This window comes from Cherax quadricarinatus, chromosome 14 (assembly GCF_038502225.1).
Source record: "Cherax quadricarinatus isolate ZL_2023a chromosome 14, ASM3850222v1, whole genome shotgun sequence".
Taxonomy (NCBI): domain Eukaryota; kingdom Metazoa; phylum Arthropoda; class Malacostraca; order Decapoda; family Parastacidae; genus Cherax; species Cherax quadricarinatus.
Genome location: NC_091305.1, coordinates 11,706,456 through 11,719,935, shown reverse-complemented (window position 1 = coordinate 11,719,935; position 13,480 = coordinate 11,706,456). Strand labels below are relative to the sequence as shown.

Genomic DNA, 13,480 nt, shown 5'->3' with positions numbered 1-13,480 from the left:
ACACTTTCACCACACTCACACATTATCACTGCTTTTGCAGAGGTGCTCAGAATACAACAGCTTAGAAGCATATACGTATAAAGATACACAACATACCCCTCCAAACTGCCAATATCCCAAACCACTCCTTTAAAGTGCAGGCATTGTACTTCCCATTTCCAGGACTCAAGTCCGACTATATGAAAATAACCGGTTTCCCTGAATCCCTTCACTAAATATTACCCTGCTCACACTCCAACAGATCGTCAGGTCCCAAGTATCATTCGTCTCCATTCACTCCTATCTAACACGCTCATGCAAGCTTGCTGGAAGTCCAAGCCCCTCGCCCACAAAACATATATGTGAACAGTATTTAGATAAAGGTAGGGAAGTTTTTATTGCATTTATGGATTTAGAAAAGGCATAAGATAGAGTGGATAGGGGAGCAATGTGGCAGATGTTGCAAGTACATGGAATAGGTGGTAAGTTACTAAATGCTGTAAAGAATTTTTATGAGGATAGTGAGGCTCAGGTTAGGGTGTGTAGAAGAGAGGGAGACTACGTCCTGGTAAAAGTAGGTCTTAGACAGGGATGTGTAATGTCACCATGGTTGTTTAATATATTTATAGATGGGGTTGTAAAAGAAGTAAATGCTAGGGTGTTCGGGAGAGGGGTGGGATTAAATTATGGGGAATCAAGTTCAAAATGGGAATTAACACAGTTACTTTTTGCTGATGATACTGTGCTTATGGGAGATTCTAAAGAAAAATTGCAAAGGTTAGTGGATGAGTTTGGGAATGTGTGTAAAGGTAGAAAGTTGAAAGTGAACATAGAAAAGAGTAAGGTGATGGGGGTATCAAATGATTTAGATAAAGAAAAATTGGATATCAAATTGGGGAGGAGGAGTATGGAAGAAGCAAACGTTTTCAGATACTTGGGAGTTGACGTGTCGGCGGATGGATTTATGAAGGATGAGGTTAATCATAGAATTGATGAGGGAAAAAAGGTGAGTGGTGCATTGAGGTATATGTGGAGTCAAAAAACGTTATCTACAGAGGCAAAGAAGGGAATGTATGAAAGTATAGTAGTACCAACACTCTTATATGGGTGTGAAGTTTGGGTGGTAAATGCAGCAGCGAGGAGACGGTTGGAGGCAGTGGAGATGTCCTGTCTAAGGGCAATGTGTGGTGTAAATATTATGCAGAAAATTCGGAGTGTGGAAATTAGGAAAAGGTGTGGAGTTAATAAAAGTATTATTCAGAGGGCAGAAGAGGGGTTGTTGAGGTGGTTTGGTCATTTAGAGAGAATGGATCAAAGTAGAATGACATGGAAAGCATATAAATCTATAGGGGAAGGAAGGCGAGGTAGGGGTCGTCCTCAAAAGGGTTGGAGAGAGGGGGTAAAGGAGGTTTTGTGGGCAAGGGGCTTGGACTTCCAGCAAGCATGCATGAGCATGTTAGATAGGAGTGAATGGAGACGAATGGTACTTGGGACCTGACGATCTGTTGGAGTGTGAGCAGGGTAATATTTAGTGAAGGGATTCAGGGAAACCGGTTATTTTCATATAGTCGGACTTGAGTCCTGGAAATGGGAAATACAATGCCTGCACTTTAAAGGAGGGGTTTGGGATATTGGCAGTTTGGAGGGATATGTTGTGTATCTTTATGCGTATATGCTTCTAAACTGTTGTATTCTGAGCACCTCTGCAAAAACAGTGATTATGTGTGAGTGTGTTGAAAGTGTTGAATGATGATGAAAGCATTTTCTTTTTGGGGATTTTCTTTCTTTTTTGGGTCACCCTGCCTCGGTGGGAGACAGCCAACTTGTTGAAAAAAAAAAAAAAAAAAAATATGTATATACACACACACACACACAAAGGAAAGAATTACATTACATACCACTAACTGCCAACAAGTTAGTCATATTACCAGAAGAGAAAGGCACACTGAATTTGAGAGTCGTGGAGTGTTGTGGAGATTAGAGTAGCTGGACCACCGTTATCACTGGGTTCCTCCCCAATATACAGGAAGTGACCAAAGGCTGTTCCTAGTGTATGGTCAAAGATATTTTCTTCATAATCATAATTATTACTCATGTTTTGCCCAAGTTCCCAAAAATAAGCACTATTATTCAAGGCAGTCCAACCACACATTCCTGCAAAAGGTGTAACATTGTTAATACGTGTGAATAAAAATCATAATAAAAATTCATTTCAATATTTAGGGGAATTTTCTCATTGCATAAATAGCATTTAACATTTGTGATAGTTTCCTATCATAAGAAAATATAAATTTTACATAAATTCATAACATAAATTGTGTTAATTGGTATTCAAAAATAGTTCAGCTCACTGCAGGGTTATATGCTGAGGAAGGACTGACACGTATACTTGGAGTATGCCTAGAGAGGGTTCCGGGGGTCAATGTCCCTGTGGCCCGGTCTGTGACCAGGCCTCATGGTGGATCAGGGCCTGATCAACCAGGCCGTTACTGTTGGCCGCATGCAACCCGACGTATGAACCACAGCCCGGCTGGTCAGGTACTAACTTTAGGTGCCTGTCCAGCACCTTCTTGAAGACAGCCAGGGGTCTACTGGTAATCCCCTTTATGTATGCTGGGAGGCAGTTAAACAGTCTTGGGCCCATGACACTGTGTTGTCTCTTAACACACTTGTGGTGCCCCTGCTTTTCACTGGGGGGGAGGGGAATTACACGGCTTGATGAGTCTTTGCTTTTGTAGGAAGTGACTTTCGTGTGCAAATTTGGTACTAATCCCTCTAGGATTTTCCAAGTGTATATTATCATGTATCTCTCCTGCCTATATTCCAGGAAGTACAGGTTCAGGAACTTCAAGCACTCCCAGTAATTGAGGTGTTTTATCATACTTATGTGTGCTGTGAAGATTCTCTGTACATTCTCCAGGTCAGCAATTTCTCCTGCCTTGAAAGGGGCTGTTAGTGTACAGAAATATTCCAGCCTAGAGAGAAAAAGTGATCTGAAGAGAATCACTATGGGCTTGGCATCCCTAGTTTTGAAGGTTGTCATTATCCATCCTATATTTTTATTTCTACTAAATGTGGTAGATACATTGTTGTGTTCTTTGAAAGTGAGATCTTTTGACATTATCACTCCCAGGTCCTTCACATTAGTTGTTTGCTCTATTGTGTAGTTGAAATTTGTTTGATACTCTGATATAGTTTTAATTTTCTCAAGTTTTCCACATTGGAGCAACTGAAATTTCTCTTCATTGAACTTCATACTGTTTTCTGCAGCTCGTTTAAAGATTTGGTTGATCTCCGCCTGGAGTCTTGCAGTGTCTTCACTGGGAGACACTGTCATGCAAATTTGGGTGTCATCTACAAAGGAAGACATAGCATGATAGTGGCTTTCTTTGTACCTAAAAGATTATAAAATGCAATCACACACAGCTGGAAAACATTAGGACATGTTTCCTTAGGACACCTTTTGTCCATGTTGATCTATCAGTATAAAATGGGTACCTGGGTGTTAGTCGACTGGTGTGGGTCACATCCTGGGACAAAACTGACCTAATTTGCCCAAAATGCTCTGCATAACAAGCAGCTTTCTGTATAGTACTGTAGTACTGCATGTCACTGATGTCAGCTAAGCCTGACATCAATGTATGTTATACATTTGCAATGTAAATAAAACAGCATATCCTAATCTTTCAAAACATACATTGTGAACATCCTGCTCTGGAAAATATTATAGCACAGCACAGCAATTAATATAATAATCTGTATGGGGGAAAAGTGTGAAAGAGACATACAATATACGTATATTCATTGATCCTTCACTACGCAAGATTTTCAATTTTATGCTGTAAACAATTTTTAACGTACCATTTTCAAAGTCACATGCTCCACAGTTTTCCTCATCATCTTTGTCAGAACAGTCAACTATGAAGTTGCAATGGTTCTTCTCTGGTATTACTGTGCCATCTTTGCATAAATACTGAAAAGGAATTATGACAAAAATGCTAAAATGTAATAACAAGATTTGTATACAAATATATGCTAATCTGCACTGAATGAAGTAGAAAAACTATGAGGTACTGTATATTCATTGGATATGTGATAACCTGTGCTTTTTCAGTAAAAAATTCATCTACCATCCTGTAATTCAATGGTAGAATATTCAGCTCACATTCGAAAGGACCTGGGTTTTACTCCCAAAGTATTTCCCAAAGTACTGCTCATGTTCACCTAACAGCAAATGTTGTACATATCTAGGAGACATATAGGTAGTAGGTTGGTAGACAGCAACCACCCAGGGAGTAACTACCGTCCTGCCAAGTGAGTGCAAAACGGAAACCTGTAATTGTTTTACATGATGGTAGGATTGCTGGTGTCTTTTTTTCTGTCTGATAAACATGCAAGATTTCAGGTACGTCTTGCTACTTCTTCTTACATTTAGGTCACACTACACATACATGTACAAGCATACATATACACACACCCATCTGAGTTTTCTTCTATTTTCTTTCTAGTTCTTGTTCTTGTTTATTTCCTCTTATCTCCATGGGGAAGTGAAACAGAATTCTTCCTCCATAAGCCATGCGTGTTGTAAGAGGTGACTAAAATGCTGGGAGCAAGGGCCTATTAACCCCTTCTCCTGTATAAATTACTAAATTTAAATTGAGAAACTTTCATTTTTCTTTTTGGGCCACCCCACCTTGGTGGGATATGGCCGGTTTGTTGAAAAAAAAAAAAACTAGGAGACAGTCAACTCTTGCATGATATATCCAAGGAAAGGACCCTAATGAACATAAGTCCTACAGTTTACCTTTGTTGGGTTATTGTAGGCTAATAACCCCAAGACTACCTTCTTTTTCTTCTGCTACCCAATTAACTAAATTCTCCACTTAGGAAAAAACCACACTATATGACAATCTTCTTAGTAGGCATTCTCTGATAAATAACCTGGTTATCATATACTATACAGTGAACCCTCTAATAAATGGACTAGTAAGAGGAGGGGGGTGTACATTATTGCTGATTGTCCAGTATAGTATATAAATTATGAGTTTCATTTTTCATGCTGGTTGTTCTGGAGACACTACTGGACACAAAGAACTTGGAAAACAGTACAGAGATGGTAAGTAAGTAAGTAAAGTTTATTTCTTTGTAAAGGTTACAATGTGTAAACCTCTTCAAGGGGGGCTCCTTGGCATGGTGAAGAGGCTCTTGGTCTGAGGAATTAGACCTGTCGGTCTTCTTCCTCAGACCGAACCTAATTACCCCCCAATCTCCCCTCCCCTATCCCATCCTTCCCATCCTCCCCTTTTTCCTTTCCTCCTCCTCCTCCCCACCCCTCCCTTTTGCCCTTCCTCTTTTTGGCCTTTGGGATTTCTCCCACAGACACGCTAGTTCCTAGGTAGGGGAAAGGATACCGGGGTCCATCCAATTCCGTTGAGGTTCTTGGCGGTGGCGTAGTTTGCCGTGGAATCTGGATCGCCTGGGGATGTCCCAATCCCTCTCCGGTATCCCGGAGTAGCTTTGGGTGTCTTTCGGGCGACGGGTGTATCTCTGGAAGCCACCTTTCGGATTCCGGGATGGTGGCCGAAGGAGGTATGCTTTGTGGCGGATATCCGGCCGCTCTCTCTTTTGTCCACCGAGGTAGCTCAGCAGATGTGAGGTTGCTATCCCGGATTGTTAGTTTACTAGCATGATGGGTAGGGTATGGCACGGGTTCCATGCTGCATCTGCGCTACTTGCGGTGCTGAGGTCCTCTTGGGCGCGGAGGGAGATTTCTGGCCCTTTCATTCCTCCTAGGAACTATCCCTCCCCGGTCCCCCCTTTTTTTATTTTTATTTTCTTTTCTTCTTTCTTTTTTTTCTTAAAAACAAAAAGAAAGAAGTAACCTAACCATGGCAGCCCTAGTCCATGAACCTCCTACCCCCGGGCCCCTTCTTGATACCGCACCCCGTTCTGACCCCGCCTCGTCTTTGGACCACTCTTCAGACACTCCTCATGCCTCTGTACCTCTTGCCGGTGTTGTTTCCTCACCCGCTTCAGGTACTGAGGCCTCGACTGACTCCTTTGATTTATCGGACCTTCGCTCTCCTCTGACTATGCTTCCGGCCTCTCCCTCTACGGTGCGGCAATTTTCAAATCGCTGACCCATTCCACGTCAGACCAACTCTGGTCCCACGCCTAAACGCCAACGACAATTACCTGCTGATGATACTTCTCCACCTTCTCGTTCTTCTCAGAAACGATCGACACGTCCTTCACTACCTTTCCACGCTCAGTTTCAGACTGAACAATGGACTAAATTCTTCACTTTATGACCGACTTCCTCTACTGCCTATCTTTCTGACCACAGTATTGGCAAGGCACTCCTATGCCATGTTGGTAAAGATATTTCTTTTCATGCTCTTAAGAGTGGTACGCGCATCATCACCGTACAGAATGCTACCCAGGCTCATGAGCTCTCTCGTCTTTCCCATATCGATACTGTTCCTGTCACTCTTGAAAAACATCATTCCCTCAATTCTTGTAGTGGTACCGTCATTCTGCCCCATACCATAGTTCAACAAAATTTCCAGACATGTGGCACTGACATTCTTGAACAGCTGGAACTCCAAGATCTCCCAATCCTCAAGGTAGACACTTACGTTCTTCCTGCCCGCGGGCAGAGACGATACCCTAGCAATGTGGCTCGTTTAACTTTTGACAGCCGAGAACTCCCATCCTCAGTTTATATAGCAGGACATCGGTTACAAGTCCGAAAGGTGATCCCTACACCGCAACAGTGTAGAAATTGCTGGCGATTTGGCCATCCAGCGAAATATTGCAGATCTATCGCCGAATGCCCAGTCTGTGGTGCCGATGACCATTCTAATACGTCTTGCAATCGATCTCCCTCTTACCTTAACTGTCATGAGGCTCACCCTTCATACTCTCGCCATTGTCAAGTCTATTTAAACGAGCGGGAAATCCATTACCTCAAAGAGGCAGAAGGTCTCCCTTATGCCATGGCAGTTTCTCATCTCCGCCTCCAAGGGAGACTCCCACGTGTTTCTTATTCCCGTGTTTCAAAACGTTTCCCCACTTCTGGTATCCCATCTTCTACACCCACCTCTGTGGTTACCTCTCCCATAGTCACTCCTGTATCTAATCCTTTTGCTGTCCTCGGCTCAGATGTCCCTACTTCAACGCCTCAGTCTGATCTCGCTTCTTCGTGTTCTCTCTCACAAGCCTCAGTAGCGACGAGATCTTGTATGACACCTCCCAATCGTCCCTCTACTTCCCAAAAGTCAAAAAAAGGTCCGTTAACACCTCCTACCCATCTTCCACCTCCTCATTTTACCCTCCCTGTCTCTGTCCCTGGTTCTCCCCCTCTCACTGGCTCTGTTACAAGTGTAGAGGTTCACCCTCCCCGTACTGTACCTTCCTCCCCTGTTCCCTCCCAAGTTTCTTCCTCTTCTGCCACCTCCCAGGTTTCTGCCTCTTCTGTCCCCTCCCATGCTTCTCCAGTTCCCTCCACCCTTTCGCCCCCTCCTACCTTGGTACAGTCCAATACAGTTCCAATCTTTACTCATCCTCCCCCTACCATTTCCAATATTGTCTCCCATACGACGTCTCTGAATTCCAAAACACTTGAAGCAATCTCGGAATATATTGCAGAGACCAAACCATCAATGGACACTGATCCACCCTCTGTTCCTTCTCTCTCCTCTCCTCCATCTGCGCAACTCCTTTCTTCACAGCGCACCGTTCCTTCGCTGCTTGAACGTTTTCCACTGCCTCCGCATGTGGACTTTTCTAACCCCTCTAGTCCGTAGGAACCCTTACCTGCGGATTTCAAGTATCTTTATCATTGCCAACCATGGCCTATTTACAGTGGAATATACGCGGCCTCAGGGGTAATTGGGGTGAGCTTCAGATGTTACTCTCCCAGTTTTCCCCTGTTGGTGTTTGCTTACAGGAACCAAAATTACACTCTGCTGTTATCTCTCCCATCTCAGGATATAATTTATTGTATTCTTCAGATCCTTTTCCTGATGGGACCTTTAATGAAAGTGCCCTTCTTCTACGCACTGATATTCCGTACCATCAGCTATTTGTTCATACTTCGCTGCATTACACAGCAGCCCGTATCCACTTGCATAGGTGGTATATGCTCTGTTCTTTATATCTCTCTCCTTCTCGAGCATTATCTATTCTGGATATTGCCTTTCTTGTTTCATCATTACCGCCACCGATTCTGTTACTTGGTGATTTTAATGCCCACCATTTCCTCTGGGGGGGGGGGTCTCACTGTGATTCCCGTGGAATTCAGTTAGAGGCTTTTCTTGCCACCCACCCCCTCCATGTTTTAAATACAGGTACTCACACCCATTTTGATCCTCGGACTCATACTCTCTCTTGCATCGATCTCTCAGTCTGCTCTTCCTCCGCTGCATTAGACTTCACTTGGTCTGTTCTCCCGGACTTACATGACAGCGATCATTTCCCAATCATTCTTACTTCCCCTTCATATTCACCACCTCTTCGCATCCCACGCTGGCAATTTGATCGGGCAAATTGGAACCTTTACTCACACCTAACTGTTTTTAGAGAGGTTCCTTCTTCATCCTCCATCGATGAGCTTTTACACCTCTTCTCGTCCTCCGTTTTAACCGCAGCTTCTCATTCTATACCCCAAACTTCGGGCAGGCATTCTCAGAAATGCGTGCCTTGGTGGTCTCCTGCTTGTGCTCGTGCAGTACGTTTGAAACGCGCTGCATGGGGCAGGTACCGGTACAATAGAACCACAGAGAGACTCCTTGATTTTAAACAGAAGCGTGCGATCGCTCGCCATGTCATCCATGACGCTAAACGCACTTGCTGGCGAGATTATGTCTCCACCATCACCTCTGCTTCCTCTATGAGTGCAGTCTGGAAAAAAGTACAAAAACTGAGTGGTAAATATTCTCCTGACCCGGCTCCTGTTCTGCGGGTTGCCGGTGTTGATATAGCAAACCCACTAGATGTTGCCAATGAAATTGGCAATCATCTGGTCCGTATTTCTCAGGGACTCCATCTATGCCCCTCATTTCTTTCCTCAAAGTCTGCCAGAGAGTTAGCACCCTTGGACTTTTCTTCTCTCAGAGAAGAACAGTATAATGTGCCTTTTACACTGCAAGAACTGGAGGCAACACTCTCAGCTTGCCGATCATCGGCAGCTGGGCCCGACGACATTCATATACGTATGCTACAACATTTACATCAGTCAGCCCTTGCAGTCCTATTATGCCTTTACAATCTTATTTGGTCACAAGGTGTTCTTCCACAGCTGTGGAAATCCGCCATTGTTCTCCCTTTCCGCAAACCAGGCACTACGGGACATGAAACCTCCCACTTTCGTCCCATTGCTCTTACCAGTGCAGTTTGCAAAGTAATGGAACGCCTAGTAAATAGATGTTTAGTGTGGTATTTAGAGACACACAACAGTCTCTCCACTCGTCAATATGGCTTTCGTAAGGGACGTTCTACCATAGACCCCTTACTACGCTTGGATACATATGTTCGTAATGCCTTTGCGAATAACCACTCAGTTATTGCCATATTTTTTGACCTTGAGAAGGCATATGACACAACTTGGAGGTATAATATTTTAGCCCAAGCCCACTCCTTAGGCCTTCGAGGCAATCTACCATCCTTCCTTAAGAACTTTTTAACTGACAGGCATTTATGTGTTCGGGTTAATAATGTGCTCTCCCCGGACTTTATCCAACCTGAAGGTGTCCCCCAGGGATGTGTTCTGAGCACAACACTTTTTCTCCTTGCTATTAATGATTTGGCCTCTAGTCTTCCATCAAATATTTGGTCATCACTCTATGTTGATGACTTCACTATTGCCTGTGCAGGCGCTGACTGTCACCTCATTACAGTTTCTCTCCAACATGCAGTCGACCGTGTTTCCAATTGGGCCACCACACGTGGGTTTAAATTTTCCAGCACTAAAACCCACCAAATTACTTTCACTAGACGCTCTGTCATTTCCGATCATCCTTTTTACCTCTATGGCTCCCGTATCCCTGAACGTGATACAGTCAAGTTTCTGGGCCTCCTCTTTGATCGTAGGTTATCCTGGAAACCTCACATTACCTCTCTGAAGGCAACTTGTCACAGCCGGCTGAACCTTCTTAAAACCCTTGCTCATCTTTCATGAGGAGCTGATCGTCGAACCCTCCTTCACCTACATTCCACCCTTATTTTATCGAAACTTGATTATGGTGACCAGATCTATTCAGCGGCATCTCCTGCTACTCTCTCTAGCCTTAACCCCATTCATCACCAAAAATTATGTTTATGCCTTGGTGCTTTTCGCTCTTCCCCTGTCGACAGCCTCTATGCAGAAGCGAACATTCCATCCTTATCCGATCGTCGTGATGCCCATTGCCTGCGCTACTATGTACACTCTCATGATCTCCGCAATCCTTCCATTTATAGAATGGTCACTGATATTAGTAGACATTCTTTATTTGTTCGCCACCCCTGCTTACTCCGTCCCTTCTCTCTTCGCCTTCATTCGCTCTTGTCTTCTCTTCAACTACCACCTTTCTATGTACATGTAGCATCTCACTTTTCCCTACCCCACTGGGAAGTTCCAGCTGTTCGAGTCTGTTCTTTCTCCCTCCCTTGCTCGAAAGCCCAACTGTCTACGGTCGCTTCCCGCTCTCTTTTTCTTGACCACTTTCACTCTCATTCTCATGCCATTGCTGTGTACACAGATGGCTCTAAGTCTTCTGACGGCATAGGATTCGCAGCAGTGTTTCCGGACAGCATCGTACAAGGGCATTTACTATCTTCGGCTAGTATTTTTACTGCTGAATTGTATGCCATCCTTACAGCACTTATCCGTATTGCATCTATGCCTGTGTTATCATTTGTGGTTGTCTCAGACTCCCTTAGTGCTTTACAGGCTATACAAAAATTTGATACACCTCACCCCTTAGTCCTCCGTATCCAACTTTGGCTACGCCGCATCTTTACCAAGCATAAAGATACTGTTTTTTGTTGGGTCCCTGGTCATGTTGACGTACAGGGCAATGAACAGGCAGACACTGCTGCGCGATCAGCAGTACATGACCTACCAGTTTCTTATAGAGGTATTCCATTTACGGACTATTTTGCTGCAATATCTTCCCACCTTCACACCCGTTGGCAACAACGTTGGTCTACTATGCTCGGCAACAAACTTCAATCTATTAAACCGAGTATAGGTTACTGGCCGTCTTCTTATCACCAGTGTCGAGGTTGGGAGACTACTCTCTCCCGTCTTTGCATTGGCCATACTCGTCTTACTCATGGATATCTCATGGAGAGGCGTCCTGCTCCTCTCTGTGAGAATTGCCAAGCTCCACTATCAGTCAGCCACATTCTGTTGGACTGCCCACTTTATCAACGAGCACGCAGAATTTACCTCTGTCGTCGTCTTCGCTCCGCTACTTTCTCTTTACCTTCCCTTCTCGCTGATGGACCCACCTTTCATCCGGACTCTCTCATTGACTTTTTGACAACAACTGACTTACTTCACAAATTCTGATACCTTCAGCCCTTTCTACTTCAATCTCTTGCTACCCTCTACCCCCGTACTATCCCCTGCCCCGCTGTTTTCTGTAACCTGCTGATCATCCCTCCTCCCTTCTGCCATCCAATACCCTCGCTTCCTTCCCTACCCTGCAGCGCTGTATAGCCCTTGTGGCTTAGCGCTTCTTTTTGATTATAATAATAATACAGTGTGTAACTGGGTGGAAGTGAGAAGAGTAAGAAGAGTATGAGAGGGTGACTTTCAAAAAGCATGAATGAGTTTGTGGGTAGTGGGAATGAAAGGGTCAGTGCTAGGTGGTAGTGAAAGAGGGTGTGAATGAATGTGGATGGGTTAGAGAGAGGGTAGATGTGAGGGATGGATGTGAAGGGTTGGTATGAGAGGATATAAAGATGTATGGGTAAGTGTGAGAGTGTTTGGCTGAGAGTAAGTAAGTAAGTAAGTTTATTCAGGTATACATAAATACAGTTACATAGAATTATCATACATAGCAGCATATGTGTAGAGAACCTAGGATAACCCAAAAAAGTCAGACAGAGTGACTTATTTCCATTGGGGTTGGTATGCGAGATGGGTGGGAAGGTGGGTGCTTGAGATAGGGTGTAAGAGGTGGGTACAAGAGAGTGCATGTTTGTGTGAGCCTGGGTGGGTATGTGAGAGGGTGGGTGGGTGAATATAAGGGTAAGTGGGTAAGTGTCCTTGGCCCTCTTCTCTTTCTCCTATACATAAATGACCTTCCAAATGCATCGCAATTACTCAACCCACACTATTTGCAGATGACACTACATACGTCTTCTCTCACCCGAGCCCAGTCACGCTAGCCAATACTGTAAATACCGAATTACAGAAAATATCTACCTGGATGAGGACTAACAAACTTACACTAAACATTGACAAAACCTACTTCATTCAGTTTGGTAACAGAGCTACAGATGTCCCTCTTAACATAATGATAAACGGATCACCTATCACAAAACTAACAGAGGGAAAATTCTTAGGAATCCACCTTGATAATAGACTCAAATTTCATACACATATACAACAAATTTCTAAGAAAATTTCCAAGACTGTAGGCATACTATCGAAGATACGGTACTATGTTCCACAGTCAGCCCTCCTGGCCCTATATCACTCTCTTATTTACCCCTATCTCACCTATGGAATTTGTGCATGGGGCTCATCAACAATTAACCATCTCAGACCACTAATTACCCAACAAAAGGCTGCAGTTAGAATGATAACAAATTCTCACTACAGGCAGCACACTCCACCAATATTCAATACACTAAACCTACTCACCATACAAAACATCCATACTTATTACTGCACCTATTACATACATAGAACACTTAACTCTGATATTAACCCTCCCCTCAAACATCTCCTTGCCAACCTCAACAGAACACATGACCATAACACAAGGCACAGATCACTCTTTGATGTTCCTCGTGTCCATCTCACACTATGCAAAAACTCAATGCACATAAAAGGCCCTAAAATCTGGAATTCATTACCTGTAAATATAAAAGAAACACTACCTGTTTATAAATTCAAGTCTCTTCTCAAAGATCACTTACTCACCCAAAACCAAATAAATACTGAATAACTGAACCTTATAAATTGTATATCTTAAATGTTTCTCACAATTGTATCACATAAATGTTAAACCTAAAACCGAATCTAACTTTATTATTTTTTAAATACACTACCTAACAGAATCTTTCATATGACTGAATGCAACCATATGACCTGTCTTTGTAATACTCACTTGTGCTTTATAGTAATCTGTTTACATTAATGTTTTATCACTGATTTCATCATTGCTTAGTTAATCTTAAGTTAATTTTAAGCCAGCCCGTAATGCTATGCATAGTATAAGTGGCTTTGGCATGCTGCTCTTATCTGTATTTTTTTTGTACCTCTGTATGTGTGCTCAAATTG

General features: G+C 43.4%; 1 protein-coding gene across 2 annotated transcripts in view; it reads right to left on the bottom strand.

The window, feature by feature from the left end:
- Positions 1-13,480, bottom strand: part of LOC128698663 (MAM and LDL-receptor class A domain-containing protein 2-like) — a 382,606-nt gene that overhangs the window by 238,483 nt on the left and 130,643 nt on the right. For both annotated transcript variants that reach the window (XM_070084851.1, XM_070084850.1), the window contains exons 27-28: positions 3,841-3,952; positions 1,908-2,133 (exon numbers count right to left, since the gene is read on the bottom strand). In XM_070084851.1, the coding sequence (XP_069940952.1) occupies positions 1,908-2,133; positions 3,841-3,952 (338 nt within the window). The remainder of the gene's footprint in view (positions 1-1,907; positions 2,134-3,840; positions 3,953-13,480) is intronic.